Genomic DNA, 14,089 nt, shown 5'->3' on the forward strand with positions numbered 1-14,089 from the left:
TATACTTATTGACACTATTGTCGCTTGTCACCCCCGACCCCCAAAAAATAAACAGGGATGGAAAACTAAATAGAGAAGAAGGTTAAGCTTCCGTCTGTCTTCAACAGCTCTGTCAATAAACACATCAAGTCCCATTCCTCCGTAAGCCTGTTTGGTGAGCGATGGAAAGTAAAGGAACAAAGGAGAGTCTCTTTTGCCTAAGGAAAAATAAATGAATGAAGAACAATGTGTCCTTTAATAGATGACATGTAAATACTGTTTCATGTTAAGACTGATATTGTAACCTAAATATACTGAGCTGAGAATCTTTGACAATATTATTATGCATACAGTCTGACTCTGGAACGTCGACGGAGGTCCCAGAGGGCAAAACGCAAGTCAGTCGTGGACGTCAAGAGTGAGGTATCACTCAAACGACAGCAGGTCAAACGGTAATGGTAACGATGTGGAAAGATTTCCATGAGAACAGAAGTCACGTTGCCCGGGCAACCGCCAGCTTTTCTGAAATGAGGACAGAATGAGACCAGAGCGGCGCAGACATTTGAGACGAAAGGCGACAATAATTTATGTGTATATATATATATATGTATATAATTTTATATTATTATTATTTTATATATATTTTTAAATATAAATATGTTTTTTTTAAACAAATATATATATATACAGTGCTGGAGACCACCAGAATTGTCTGACATGTGTTCTGCAGCTTGGCTGCAGGTTTATGTTGAGAAAGCTGTGTGTGTTTATCTTTGGCACACCTCCATGAGATTTTGACACTTGGCTGCAGGCAAGCTTGGTGAAGTTGGAACAGGGAGAATAAAGACCGAACCAGGATAGAGATATCTATAATCCTCCACTGAAAAGCTTGTAAAAGGCTTGTAAATGTCCCTTTCTATTCTGCTTTAGTGGAGCACAATCCCTCCACATCTTGCTGAATGTTTCCTTTGGTCCTTCTTCCCATTTTAAGCCTGCTTCTCATTCTTCAAACTCTCAGTCGGACAAAACAGCGGCATAAGGAAGCCATTTGGTTCACGTCAAATGTCTTCAAAATCATGCTGGAAATCTCAAGAGGTCATGTGCTTGTGCACAGAACCTGAAGTGGAAAACATTTTTAATGGAGGAGGTCAAAGTAAGGCCTACTTACCTTCAGGTTGTTTGAGACAGTTGTTTTCACCCGACAAGCTATGTTTGTTTGTTTGTGGGTGTGTGTAGACACAAGATGGCAGATAAAGCTTCTCCCAATGAGGTGCTAAACAGTTCATTATACAACGTTTGGAAATATTATCATAGAAGAAAATAATTTGTCAATATCTGTCGTTCCTCGGCAGTGTTTAGGCGCCATTTTGGATACTTTTTCCCTTTGGATTCGAACCATAAATTTGAAAGTCTTCCATTTTAGCAGTGCTGACACAATGCTCGTGCCAAAAGGCATTTTAGGAATGAAGTTATGAAATCCATTTAAATGCTCATTTGGAATTTATGACCCTTTTTAACACGGTTCTCCTTGAGGCCGTTACTCTTTTTGCGGCACTCGATTACGCAAAGTTTACAGATGATAATGCAGCTATGATAGATCGTAAAGAAAGTCGAGATTAGGAAATAAACTGCTGTCTTGTGAGAGCGTAGAGCTTCAGTCTAAACTTATTTGCAAACATTTTCTTTTAGTAGGAAGACACTTATTACATATGGGTCTGCTTTTACAGCTGTGCACAATCTGGACCCAAGTTTGTTAATTTATTCATGTCATGTTCATGACATAAAGCTAAATATTTCTTAATAGTTGAATGCACTGGGCGTGTGGGAAATGTAGATGAATGGAAAAACAACATAGGGTGTGACGTTAAAGCTGATTTATTCATTTTAACATTCAAAGCAGGGTGCTCAAATAATTATGCTGGCGATAAAAGCCAAGCACAAAACAAAATTGAAAAGAAAAATTTACATTTTAAATGACAAACTGTAATTTGTGACTTGGAAAAAAAAAGCAGATCTTTGACCACTGTTTCAAATTAATAAGTGCTCAGCACTTTTCAAAAAACAAAATGGCCACGAAATATTTGAGTACAAAAAGGTACAAATGCTTCCTTATATGTTTTCAATATAAATAGTTTCAAAAATAAAATAAGTAATAAAAGAAAACAAAGCGTCACATGGGCTCCTCTCAACGTATACTTCCAAACATCACAACTTTTTTTTTCTATTCAACAATGCAACTAATTTGCATGACCAGCATACAGTCATGACCAAATGCATTTACTTGAGTAAACACGTTTGACAGTATTTCCAAACTTGAATTTGTCACTGCACATCAGAGGCTCTTGATTTTATGTGATGCTACTCTGACTAATAGTTTGGATGATGCAGTCAAAAAAAAAAATGTCAACACTGCTCCCACCATCATATGTGGCTCTTTGGGGCTGTGTGGAAATTATACATTATGTCATTGCTCATTTGAAATATTTTAAGACTGTTTGTCCATGAAGCGCTTAAATCTGAGATTTTTTTTAATAGAATAAGCAGATGAAAATGGATAATGTAATGAAAGCTGCATCAGCTTTAGCCAGATTACATTCAAGTTAGCTTTACTTCTTTAACTTTTTTGACAGCACCCTCTTGAGGGGAGGCTCCTTCCGGTCCTGGGCGGTGTCCTGATGTGGGTGTGTCCGGGAAGTCTTGGACTCATACAGCTGCTTGAAGTTGAGCGTTTGTTGCTCCTTGGCCGTCTCGCGTTGGGCCTGGCGCAGAAGACGTTTCATGGTCTTCACCTTCTCCCTAAGATGGCCGTTGGCCTTCTCCAGCAAGCGCACCTTCTCTGAGAGCGTGCTCACTTTCTCCTCCTCCTCGAATAGAGCCTTCTGCACCGTGGAACACAACAACTGCAGAAAAAAAACAAATGGAGGTCAGTAAATAAAAACAAAACAAGCACCACTGAAAGACATAGAAGGCAGTGTGGTTTTATTTTCAGACAACCGTCCATTGAACAGGCCAGACCTTTTTGTAAAGTACTAAAAAAAAAAAGGCCTCCAGATGCTTCAGACTATATAGATTTTCTGCCTGAGTGTGGATTTCCTCTGTGGATGCTAATGCTTCCATGTGGGCCAGCATGTCAACTGCCTGCCCTTAAATAACAACTGCTGAAAGTTTGGAGGAAATGTTGAAAATACGCCGCTGGCTGCTGGGCCACATCACTCGTGGTTACATTTCCTCCAATATAACTGTGGCCACACACCATGTGGCATTACTTACACCCTGTAGGGATGCGAAAAGGCCATGAAACTTTATAAGGTAAAGGTGGACAGTCATGGTATGCGAAAGCACAACTTTAAAAACAAACAGTCTACAGTCTCAATTGGATTTCAGTCCTCATGTAGTTTTGTTTTAGAGGTACATCCCGAGGCAAGCAGGAAATATAATCCGGAGTATAATTTAAGGAAACCACAGTAGATATCTAAATATCACTTTGTAATTGCAATCACAGGCCCTGTCCAACCCCAAATCTATGAACGGAAATGCAAACCGTGTTTATAATACACTTTTCCCGTGGTACAAGATGTTTTCATGGGAAGTCAAATGATTGGAAACAGACAGAAGACCAAAATGAGTGGGATCGTGCCAAAGGGAAAAAACTGTGGTGAGTCAGTGGAAACTATTAATACACAACAAATAACCCAACAAAATGCAAAATACATGAATAACAGATTTCAAATCTTTCCCAATTCCTTGGTTGCAAGAATGACTCGTTTTATGTTTTTTTCAAGTGGATTTTTCCACACTAAAAGATTGTGGCTTTTTTTGTCTAGCCAAACCTCAGAAAATGTCTGTTTCCCACATTTTGGTTAAACTTGCAGCGATTTTCATCTTCAAACAAAAGGATATAATCGTGAATCTTTACCCCCAAATTAATCCAAGCAATTGTGGCTTCTTGCATTTTGTTCCCTCCAACCAATGTGCTGAATCAGAATATTCTACGTACCCTGCTATCTTCCTGAGCCTCCCACTCGGGTGTGTAGCTGTGGACTTGAGTTCCAGGTGTGCAATTGGCAAACTGGAACAGGCTAGCAAACGTTCGATGGTTGTCTGCCGTGTCTGGGAAAATGGCATCCTGAAAGTTCACTCCATGGGGCACCATATTGTAGTTTTCATCCATCCTGCATGGCAAGATAGGAAAATATATTTTGTAAAACACACGGCCACTTTCCAACTCTCTCTGACCGAAGCAGATTCTCATGAGTGTGATTAACGTATAGCACCACGTGACGTGCGAGGGAGTACGGACATCTGGAGTCCATCCCGCCTCCCCGGGAGGACACCAAAAGTTTGGTGTACAAGTGACAGAGTTGACGCATGTGTGTGTTGAAAAGGTTAAAGGTTAGATGTGTAGAAATGACTTCACAGCATTGGTTACACACAAACACAGCATGCACGATACCCAAAAATGCCTCGTCAGTATTTTTGGTCTGGCATCATGTCAGTGTTTCCCATCTGTATGAGCTGTGTTTGTTATTTTTCGGACAGAATCTTGAAGGGGTAACATATAGGCTAATGTTTTTACAGTGCACATGAGAACCAGACAGCAGTCTCATTTTAAAATCCCATGCGAGATTGCCAGTTGCATTCTTCTCTAGACTTCGGCTCGTTCGCCCTGTCCTGGGAACTTTTTGCCCGTGATTGATTGACTATTTTTATCTCCCTGTGGTTTTGTTGGACAGGAAATGACTGGAGACCATGATGAGAATGAGAACTTTACCTCGTTGTCTTTGTTGGCTCATGAAATAAGGAGTCACGCCTTTCCATTGTTTGTATATATTAAATTGAATTTTTAATCATTTTTTAAAGCTGAAACTCTTTTCTTAGTCTATGTTGGCATAAATTCAAATGTTAGCATGAAGACACATTGATTAGTTTGACTAAAATATTGAAACTCACCTCTTTGAGTTGTTCCCATTTAATTTTTTTACTAGACATTTTGGCCAATTCCATAGTAGTGGGAACAGACATTCGTTTGCTAGTACAAAAATATTTTTAAAAAATTACATTTTAATGCTGTTTTGCCCTGATTTGAAACAAAGAAAGCTTTGTTTCAAGTTAAGATGATCCCAATTTAATGTTTAACAAAGTGACTCAATTTCTAACTATTGCCCCATCCAAGTGGTATCAATCTTCTTACGTAACCACCCACTGAGCAGAGGGAACAGCTCGAGCCTCATCTGTTACTTTTGTCAGCAGTCACATCATCAATAAACGCGAGTTTCGCCGTTCCGCAGCAGCCATACATCTGTCATGATCATTGATTTTGAAGCATGATGTGGTACGCTTTGGATCACTTGCTGTTCTTTTCATTCTCCTCCTGCCAATCTGATACAACTTGACATTCTGATTAGACTAAAGAATGGTATTCCACAACCTAGGAAGCTCTTTGTCTGTTTTCTGGCAAAATCTAATATTGTTATTTTATTTAAAAAAAAAAAAGAATAAGAAACAATAATTTACATGAGCATGTAATGTTATTTACTGTTGTGAGGTTCTGCTCACAAAATGGAATTGTTATCCCTGATAAATGGTGACAAAAGTATTTTGACTAACTCAACCGGGGGAAGCAAAGTCTAACCGTGTGTTCACACACGTCTGTCTCTAAGATGCATTCTATAGAGAAGTAATGCTGTTGTTGGCTTTGTGCAGACCCTCATGTGGGACTGCAAAACATTACAGACCAGGAATGCTTTCCAACACACACACACACACACACACGCACACACACATCCATGCACGCACGCACACACATGCAGTATATGACATCTCATCTATGTATGTAAAAAAAATATATAATTGGTAACATCTGTTAGTGATGGTTAGCACATGCTCCCTATCACTAAGTAGAGGCTCTCATCAGCGCCGGGTCCACAAATTGTGGGCTTTATCAAACTTTTGATATCCTGATTGTCTCTATAATTACATCGACATGCATGCAAAGTTTTAACAGACACGCTACACTGGTTTTCAACGTGCGTGGAAAGTATCACACATAAGGGATCACATTAAGAGGAAATATGGGAGGTGGGCTCTGTTTAGGTTTCTTTACTGATTAAGTCCTTTGAGAATTATTTATTTATGGCACACATCTGAAGAGTTGTTGTAGAACAGAATTGAAAACTCAATTCAAGGAAATACATTACAGCTCACTTTGAATATTACTTGAATATATTTACCACCAACTAGAACTTTTTAATGTTTGGACTGAATACCACAACATTCTTCAGATGTTCTTAGTGAGTGTCTCCTCCAGTTCCAATATTTGGCTATACAGTCTGTGTTGCGCCGGGTAGGCGCGTCTCATTTTCATCGTGATTGATGTACCAAACTTCCTCAAATAGTGACCAGCGCTCTAATAGACATTCTGCCCCAATTAAACTCCACTTGCATAAAACCCTTGAACAAATAAATGAGCACTTCAAATTACCCAATCTCCCCCATAGAAATAAAAACAGGCAGTGTCACTAAGTAGCTGTAATTTCAGGCAGAATGGTGGAAAGAATACCTCACTATTGTCATTCGTATGAATTTTCCTCTCCAACTTGCATGTTTCAGCTCCCTCCACATAATTTCAACATGATTTAGCTCTTCAGAATGATCCAATTTTTTGTTCTTAGTCATTCTTGCATGTTTTTAGTTGTGTGTTTTGGGTCATTATCTCATTGTAAGATAATGGCATGACCTGCAGCTGAGAGAAAGCTTTCTGACACAGGGGAGCATATTTCAGTCCAGTATGCTCTGCTGGTCTTGAGACTTCATTGCATCCTGCACAGATTCAGGACACCCCGAGCCACATGAAGTAAAGCAGCCCCCAAACATTATTGAGCGTCTTCCATGTTTCACAGTAGGGACAGTGTTGTTTTTTTCTCAAGTTTCATTTTTCATCTGTAAACAATGAGCTGATATGACTCGCCAAAAACTCTGTCCAAAGGACATTTTCGCAGAACTGTGGCAAAGGGAAAGTGTCTGCAGTTAAACAGTTGAGGAGGAAACTTAGTTGGCCAGTCTTCAATGAACTGTAACTTGCATATTTTTGTCATTTGGAATGAATCCAAAGAGACTCTACACTGAGAGAATATGTGAACGCAACACGGGTCAAAGATCATTTTCAAGCAAACTGGGGAAAAATGTGAACTTGAGAGCAATACTTATGATCTATTACAAATGTCTTATTACTTATATTTTTAAATTGATGGACAACAGTTCTCCAAGTTCTTAATTCTTTAACATATATTACTTAAAATATTTATAATATATTACAGGACTTTTATGTAAATGAATATTGGGCAGGATTGAAGATTGGTGCGTGTCATATGTTGCCCGCCAGCCATACTTTGCTCACCCCTGATAGATATGTGGATTTTACATCATAATATGTGATGGACTCGGTCAATCAGTCAGCACCTCAGCAATTACGGGGAAGGGGAGATTACTCACTTTAGGAAGAAGTAATAATTGTTGTTTGGGGTGACACTGTAGGAGAAGCAGGAGAAGTACCCCAGGCCGGTGATGTTAAACCTGGAGCCCGCGGGGACCTCCAGCATGCTTCCCCACGCCTGGTCACACAGCAGCTCGATCTCGGCGAAGTAGAGCAGATCGGTGTGGCTCTGCCACGGCAGATAGTTGTACGGCTCCTTGTGCAGACCCAGCACCTTTGCGAACACGATGATCTCGGCCAGCTCGGCACGGCACGCCTCCGTCTGGGGTCTCCAGTCGTGGGGCAGCTGGCACCCATCGGCTGCAGTCAGGAGAAAAAACACGATAATCCACATGGTCCCACGCGAATTTTGCGAAGTGGAGTGAACTGGTGATTGATGGAAGTTGCAGGGGAAGGGCAGTGCGCTCACGCTGTGGACACAATCTATTTCAACGATTCATCCAAGTGGTTTATACGTGGAGGGGAAAATAAAACAAGCGTTAACTCCACGGTTGTGCTTCTGCAGTCTCCCGCCTGCAGAAGTGATACCTGTAATTTTGAAGGAGGAGGATCAGCCTCCTCTAATCTGCAGCAACACAATCCCTTCTAATACAAGTTTAGGCGGAGCAAAGAAAACCACTGCACACACCATTGCGTGGGACTTTTATTATATTGATTTCAATACAAATTTAATCCCAAACGTATGCTAGAAGACTGAATGACATTTTAAAATGAATACAGTTGTACACTAAACTAAACAACTCATTCAGTGAACTGGAGTTGTCAATGGCACCCTCTTGTGACAAAGGTTTTGATACTATGTTTATTTCTATTCAATACATTTTGAGTGACTTTATCGTACACTGGCCAACTTCCTAAAAGAAACGATCGGATGATGGCATTTGATGGCATATGGAACACGGCTTCCCCTTTATATTGTACGACAGTGCCAGCTCATCTCAACGGGCCAGTGGCGCAATGGATAACGCGTCTGACTACGGATCAGAAGATTCCAGGTTCGACTCCTGGCTGGCTCGAATTTTTGTTTAGTTTTCTTTTGCCTTTTTACATTTACAAAATATCGCTAACGAAACTATTTTAACCAAAACCCTACTGGTGAATAGCAAACTTATAATATATATAAAAGCGAAGAGTTAAAATAACTGAAAGAACTTCAATTGTTTCGCTTGGAAATAAAATTGTAATTAAGTAAATTCTAAGTCAACTTTTCTTTACTTAAAGAACTCGCTTGCAAGGAGGCACATTTACTAAGATCATAAATCGCTGCACGTCTCATGCGTCCGATGTAATCTAAAATGGAGCCCAAGCCATTCAATATCTGTCCTATAGGTGGAAGCATTGTCCATATTTTTCTCGTCTTGATTCGAATGCAGCCTCGCTGTTCACACCCCGGTCATGATTTATTTTTTATTGTCTGCCAGAATCCTACAGACATGTAAGGTGGAATCACATTTTTTGCAGTGAAGAAATAAGTTAGACTTGCATTCGAATAATTGAAAGAAAACCTGTTCATAGCGAAGATCCTGATCAAATATGTAGCAAATGAGATGGAAGCAGTTATAATGGAACGGGTATATGCAATTTTCTTTGGTTCATAATGTCACATGCGGATCACGCGTCTTTTCTCCATGTCTTTAATTGGATGTACAACTAAATTTTCTTCAATATGCAAAGTTATTAAAGTGGTGCTTTAGGTGAACGACCGTTGCAATATTACACTTTTATTAATATTTTGAAGTGCTTTATTGTTTTCTATGTGGCCGTTACTCCTCATTGTTGGCGGAAGTACGTCGCCTATTCAGTGTTGCATTCAAGTAGTCCCGTATTCAGTGAGCAAAGATCGACTTTCTCATCTGAAAACATTTACTTGTATTGTTTTTACGTCAACACTGTGACGTTACATATAATATTTATCGTTTATTTTGTCTAATTCCAGGGATAAAACGCACGACGGTAGTTACACCAATTAGTTAACTTCTGCCAAGATAGCAGTTTCAAAGTAAGGTTGTCCAGTTTCAGTTCGCTGCGCGCTGGGAACGCCAAAGTTCCGAGTTTCCGACTTCCCACAACGCATCTCAACTACGGGTTGGAACTTGCTCCAAAGAAACATCCGGTGCACGATAAAGCAACTTTCACTTCACGATGTAAGTTTAAACTGTCTAAAGTGTGTGCACGCATAAACACGATCGAGTTGTTGGATCAAACAAGTTTAGAGCACTCAATGTGGTTGTTTTACAAAAGTCAAGCGTAGCATACGCCCTAAATTTAGCTGTTAGCATGCAACAAGTGCTAGTTCGTCAACCAGTCAATTTCCTCACAAGTTTGCATTAACTGTACAAACTTTACAATTGATCCGAGTAACTTCATCATTTATTCTCAATTTATTACCATTAGTTTTTAACGTCTTTATTCTTTGCCCTGTTCTCAATTTAATGCAGTTCATTTGAGTTGGATTTAGCATCCCGAGCTGCTAACCCAAAGTTAGCTTCTCAACGTAAAAACTACATAGCTATTTTTTTGTTACCACAAGAAATGAAGCAGTTGGTTTAATGGTTCATCGTCTCATGAAACTGACTGCACGGCATTTGGGGAAAGCTTTGTTTGAATGGCTTTGACGGATATTTTTAGGTCTAAAATAGTCTCAGGCCAAATTGTGTTATGAGTACGTTGAGATGATTGACGAGCTGCAACATGTAAAAATGTTTACATGGTCTGTAATCGTTTGTATGTTTGACATATTATCTTATCAGTGTGAGTGGGTGCGCAGAAGGAATGCAGTGACATGGTACCGGTTGCATGTAGGCCTTATCCAATGTCACAAGTTTACTTGTTAATCTGTGCTTGTGATGGATTTAACAGGCATCTCCATTTTTTTTCCTTTTTATTAGAACAGTGGTACTTATGTAGAGATTTATGCAAATATGTTAAATCTCATGTTTCTCCAGGTCAGGCTTAGTTCCAGAAGGTTCTGGTGCAGGGTCGAGCAACAAACGTTTGCAGCAGACCCAAGCCCAGGTCGATGAGGTATGATAGATAACTCTGCTCTATCTATCTATCTATCTATCTATCTATCTATCTATCTATCTATCTATCTATCTATCTATCTATCTATCTATCTATCTATCTATCTATCTATATTTAAATCATACTGTTCACTGCATCAATTTTCAATAGTTGAGTGATCACTGTCACTGACTCTTGATGACAACAAATTAACTTTAAATTTAAATAGCTCAAATTCACTACTTAATTGTTTGTAAGTGTAAATGAATTGTGATAGTCTACATGTATTTTCTAGAGTCATGTTAATATCTAGATTTGAAACTGCCATTAAACAGCAGATTCTGTGCATGACACGTGTTGAAAGAGTTCTGTGCGATGAGTAAGGGTTTGATTTCAGCAGTTTGACTGTGGAGCAGATCTTTAACAGATTACAGATAAATGAGCCCTCTTTGCAGGAACTTGTTTGAAATTCATGAATGGATTTTGTTCAAATTCAGTTGTTACATTGTATTTACCAAATTTGCACTCACTAAAGCTTATGAAAGGGACTTTATTATACTCCACATTTAGTAAATAATATTCACAACACCTTTATAACCACCCATCTGTTGACGAACTAACCAAATTTTAGGCCACATGCAAATGTTTGCGCATCAAAATGTTTACCTGTAGTTTTGTTTATGTATAGGAAAAAATGACGTTTGTACAGAGCCTTTATTGATCGTCCCTTCCTCTCACTGACCCCGGCTTCTCTTATGACTCACTGCTTCTTGATGTTTGTCTTGAACAGCGAATTATATAACCCTCGCCGTCCGTGGCTGTTCTGGATCGCCACTATGAGGAATGTGCTGCCCGCAAACACATGTTCATTCACATGCCTAAAAATAAAAAAGGCACTGCTCCGAAATGACGTACAACAACACGCCCTTCCCAGTTCCTTTTAAAATGCTCAAACTAGCCCCTCCTTCACTGAGCGTCAACTTTAAGCGTGTTCACTGAGCCTCCAATTGGTTGTCGGAGGCTTATATAATCAGTCCCTGCTTATGTAATGCTTGCGCACTCCTCTGCACTCTGCAGCTCTTTGTCTGAGGGGAGTGGCAATAGTAAGGTTTGTGGATCAGTGGAACATGTGGGTTTAAAAGTGCGTTCCCTGTGACTGTCTGAAAAGATTTTTACGGGCCGCAACTAACTCTTTTGAAAAAATATGGTTTTGTCCATTTTTTGTCCAGTCTTATTTGATGAATCAAGAATAAAAATGTTCTATTTTCCATTCCGTTGATTCAATCAGATTTCAAATAATGATTGTGTCTTGAATAATTCACATCAGTATACAGTTTCAACAGCAAACACGGTATTTAAATACAGATTTAGTTCTCAGCTGCTATACATGTATGAAATGGTGGACATTTGATTTAACTTTTATGCTGTAGCCCACAGGTAACTACCAGATCATATGTGGTGTTTGCAGGTGGTGGATATTATGCGCGTGAACGTGGACAAAGTGCTGGAACGGGACCAGAAGTTATCGGAACTGGACGATCGAGCAGATGCACTCCAAGCTGGAGCATCCCAGTTTGAGACCAGTGCTGCCAAACTGAAGAGGAAGTACTGGTGGAAGAACTGCAAGGTATAATTTTGATGGATGTGTTTGCAAAGCATAATGAGTATTTTTTTAACATACATTTTCAAATCAAGTTGAGCTGAGTGTCGCGCTGACATTCTCTACTTATCTGCTTTCCAGATGTGGGCCATCCTGATAGCTGTCCTACTGATTATCGTGGTCATCATTATTAGTAAGTATCACGCCATACACACGTCACTTTTGTCCCCCCAAAAGATTTGCACTCCTATGTTTTACATGTTTCTTTCAGAAGTGTTAACTTTCATGATCTTGCTTTTTTTCCAGTTTGGTCACAAGCCTAAAACGGCATCAAGAAGAGGAGATGAGCAACAAGCATCATTGAAAGGCAGAGGCCACATGATTAGTGGCTTCTTAGTTCACATTTTCTTCTCCTTTGAAGGGGGGGGGGGGGGGGGGGGTCTTCTTCATTCCTTGTCTTGTATGTGCCTCAATACATGCTATGGGCTTACTCACAAGCCCGATCTGTGCAGTGCCACGTACGAAACACACATGAACAGAAACGTAGCTAATTGACCGAAACTACACCAGTGTCACATGGTGAACAGAAAATGCTGCCTCTGCAGTCCTTGTTCTCACTTTCAGTAAAACTTACACCAAAGCCTTTAATGACATGATGTGGCGTATAGTTGTAAACTCCTCTTGTATTTTGTTTTTACTAGCCTTCAAAGTGTGTGCCATAAGAAGTACTTTCCAAAATGTTCCTGCCCACCATTGAAGCAAACTCAACATTTTTCAACTTTGTAAGAATCCTCCTGTTCTGTATTTTGCTTGTGCCTTCAAAAGACACGGAGCTGTTCAATTTGCATGCCTTAACTTATTTATACGCATGGCTGAATGCTCATGAACTTGTTTTGCAAACATATTGGTTGCTAGATAAATAGAAAAGTATACTTTATGAATTCCTTTAGGGAAATGTTGGTTATAGTGAAGTCTATTGTGAAATATATGAAATGATTAAATTGATCATCTCAAATCGACAACTTAGAAGGAGCGTATGTTTATGCCTCGGGTTCATAGTGTTATATCCATTTGCATCATTGTCTCAGGAATGACTTGGTGTACAGTTAAAGATCATTTGTGATTTGATTTGGATTTATGCGGAACAACATGTGGCCACGATAGCCCACCATGCGATTTAAAAGAAAACTTCAGAACCAGTTCTAGAAGGCAAGGTGACTGTATTGTCAATTGTTAGCATTTAACTCACATGGTAAACCTTATTTAAGTATTAAGTGTGGTCCTCAAAGGACGGAACTGGCCCCCGATTGGAAAAACGGTTTTGCGCACTTCCTCTTACTGTCAAGCCAATGGATTGATAAATTATGTATAATTATCTACCTGATGGAGTCTATTATGCCTTTTGAATGACTGTTGCAGCTCACTTGCTCAATCAACTTACACGAGTGTATTCTTACACAGATGTAACCCATCCGAATAAAGTGCATACATGTGTAATTAATGTCGTTTTATTCAGCTATGGTTTTTGAAACTTCGTACAGAGCTAACCTTAATTTTTTTTTTGTTTGGTTTGTGTCCACTGCTGCTAAACATTTTAGCAGTTGGAATTTGTTCAAAAACCTTTGGTGGGGTGACAGTGTGAGAATTACATGTACTGTGCCAACACTGGATGATTGCATACCCTGCTGTTGCTTCTTATTAAATCATTAAATGATGCCTGATTACTTTGTCACTTGGATTTTAGTGCCAGTGTTGTTTTTGTTTATTTATACACATTGTTAAAAGTATTGTGCACGATCTTTTTCATTTTTACGGCTTTATTTTAACTCAGTTTTAACAGCAGCGATGTGAAAGGATTCATTCCTTCGGTGATGAAGAGGAATAACGCAAAGTGCCTCCTCTGATTTGCGTACTTGTTTACCCCTCTGTTGTGTAACATGGAGGTCCACGTGAACCACGACCGTTGTTTGACAAACCAATTTGTAGACACGCCTACTAATGACGTATCAGCCACT

The 14,089-nt window shown here is 39.5% G+C and overlaps 2 protein-coding genes and 1 non-coding gene across 3 annotated transcripts; 2 read left to right on the forward strand and 1 right to left on the reverse strand.

Moving 5' to 3' along the window:
• Window positions 1-1,838: 1,838 nt before the first annotated feature.
• On the reverse strand, window positions 1,839-8,051 carry ccdc3b (coiled-coil domain containing 3b). The gene is made up of 3 exons (XM_061291983.1): window positions 7,471-8,051; window positions 3,977-4,151; window positions 1,839-2,879 (listed from the first exon to the last, which is right to left on the reverse strand). The coding sequence occupies exons 1-3, from the start codon at window positions 7,803-7,805 to the stop codon at window positions 2,586-2,588; spliced, it is 804 nt and encodes a 267-aa protein (XP_061147967.1). The 5' UTR covers window positions 7,806-8,051; the 3' UTR covers window positions 1,839-2,585.
• Window positions 8,052-8,414: 363 nt separating this feature from the next.
• trnar-acg (transfer RNA arginine (anticodon ACG)) lies at window positions 8,415-8,487 on the forward strand. The gene has a single exon. It is a non-coding gene; the product is annotated as a tRNA-Arg (tRNA).
• An 825-nt stretch (window positions 8,488-9,312) lies between these two features.
• vamp3 (vesicle-associated membrane protein 3 (cellubrevin)) lies at window positions 9,313-13,812 on the forward strand. The gene is made up of 5 exons (XM_061292416.1): window positions 9,313-9,615; window positions 10,417-10,495; window positions 11,943-12,101; window positions 12,216-12,267; window positions 12,381-13,812. Coding segments are annotated over exons 1-5 (309 nt in total). The 5' UTR covers window positions 9,313-9,613; the 3' UTR covers window positions 12,398-13,812.
• Window positions 13,813-14,089: the final 277 nt, after the last annotated feature.

This window comes from Syngnathus typhle, linkage group LG11 (assembly GCF_033458585.1).
Source record: "Syngnathus typhle isolate RoL2023-S1 ecotype Sweden linkage group LG11, RoL_Styp_1.0, whole genome shotgun sequence".
Taxonomy (NCBI): Eukaryota; Metazoa; Chordata; class Actinopteri; order Syngnathiformes; family Syngnathidae; genus Syngnathus; species Syngnathus typhle.

Excerpts from the sequence above, each read along its gene's own strand:
- ccdc3b (XM_061291983.1), bottom strand. The coding sequence starts at position 7,805 with ATGTGGATTATCGTGTTTTTTCTCCTGACTGCAGCCGATGGGTGCCAG. Across the intron at positions 4,152-7,470 it reads AATTATTACTTCTTCCTAAA|GATGGATGAAAACTACAATA; the intron begins GTGAGTAATCTC and ends CTTGCCATGCAG. Across the intron at positions 2,880-3,976 it reads AGGCTCAGGAAGATAGCAGG|TTGTTGTGTTCCACGGTGCA; the intron begins GTACGTAGAATA and ends TTTTTTCTGCAG.
- vamp3 (XM_061292416.1), top strand. Across the intron at positions 10,496-11,942 it reads CCCAAGCCCAGGTCGATGAG|GTGGTGGATATTATGCGCGT; the intron begins GTATGATAGATA and ends TGGTGTTTGCAG. Across the intron at positions 12,102-12,215 it reads ACTGGTGGAAGAACTGCAAG|ATGTGGGCCATCCTGATAGC; the intron begins GTATAATTTTGA and ends TCTGCTTTCCAG.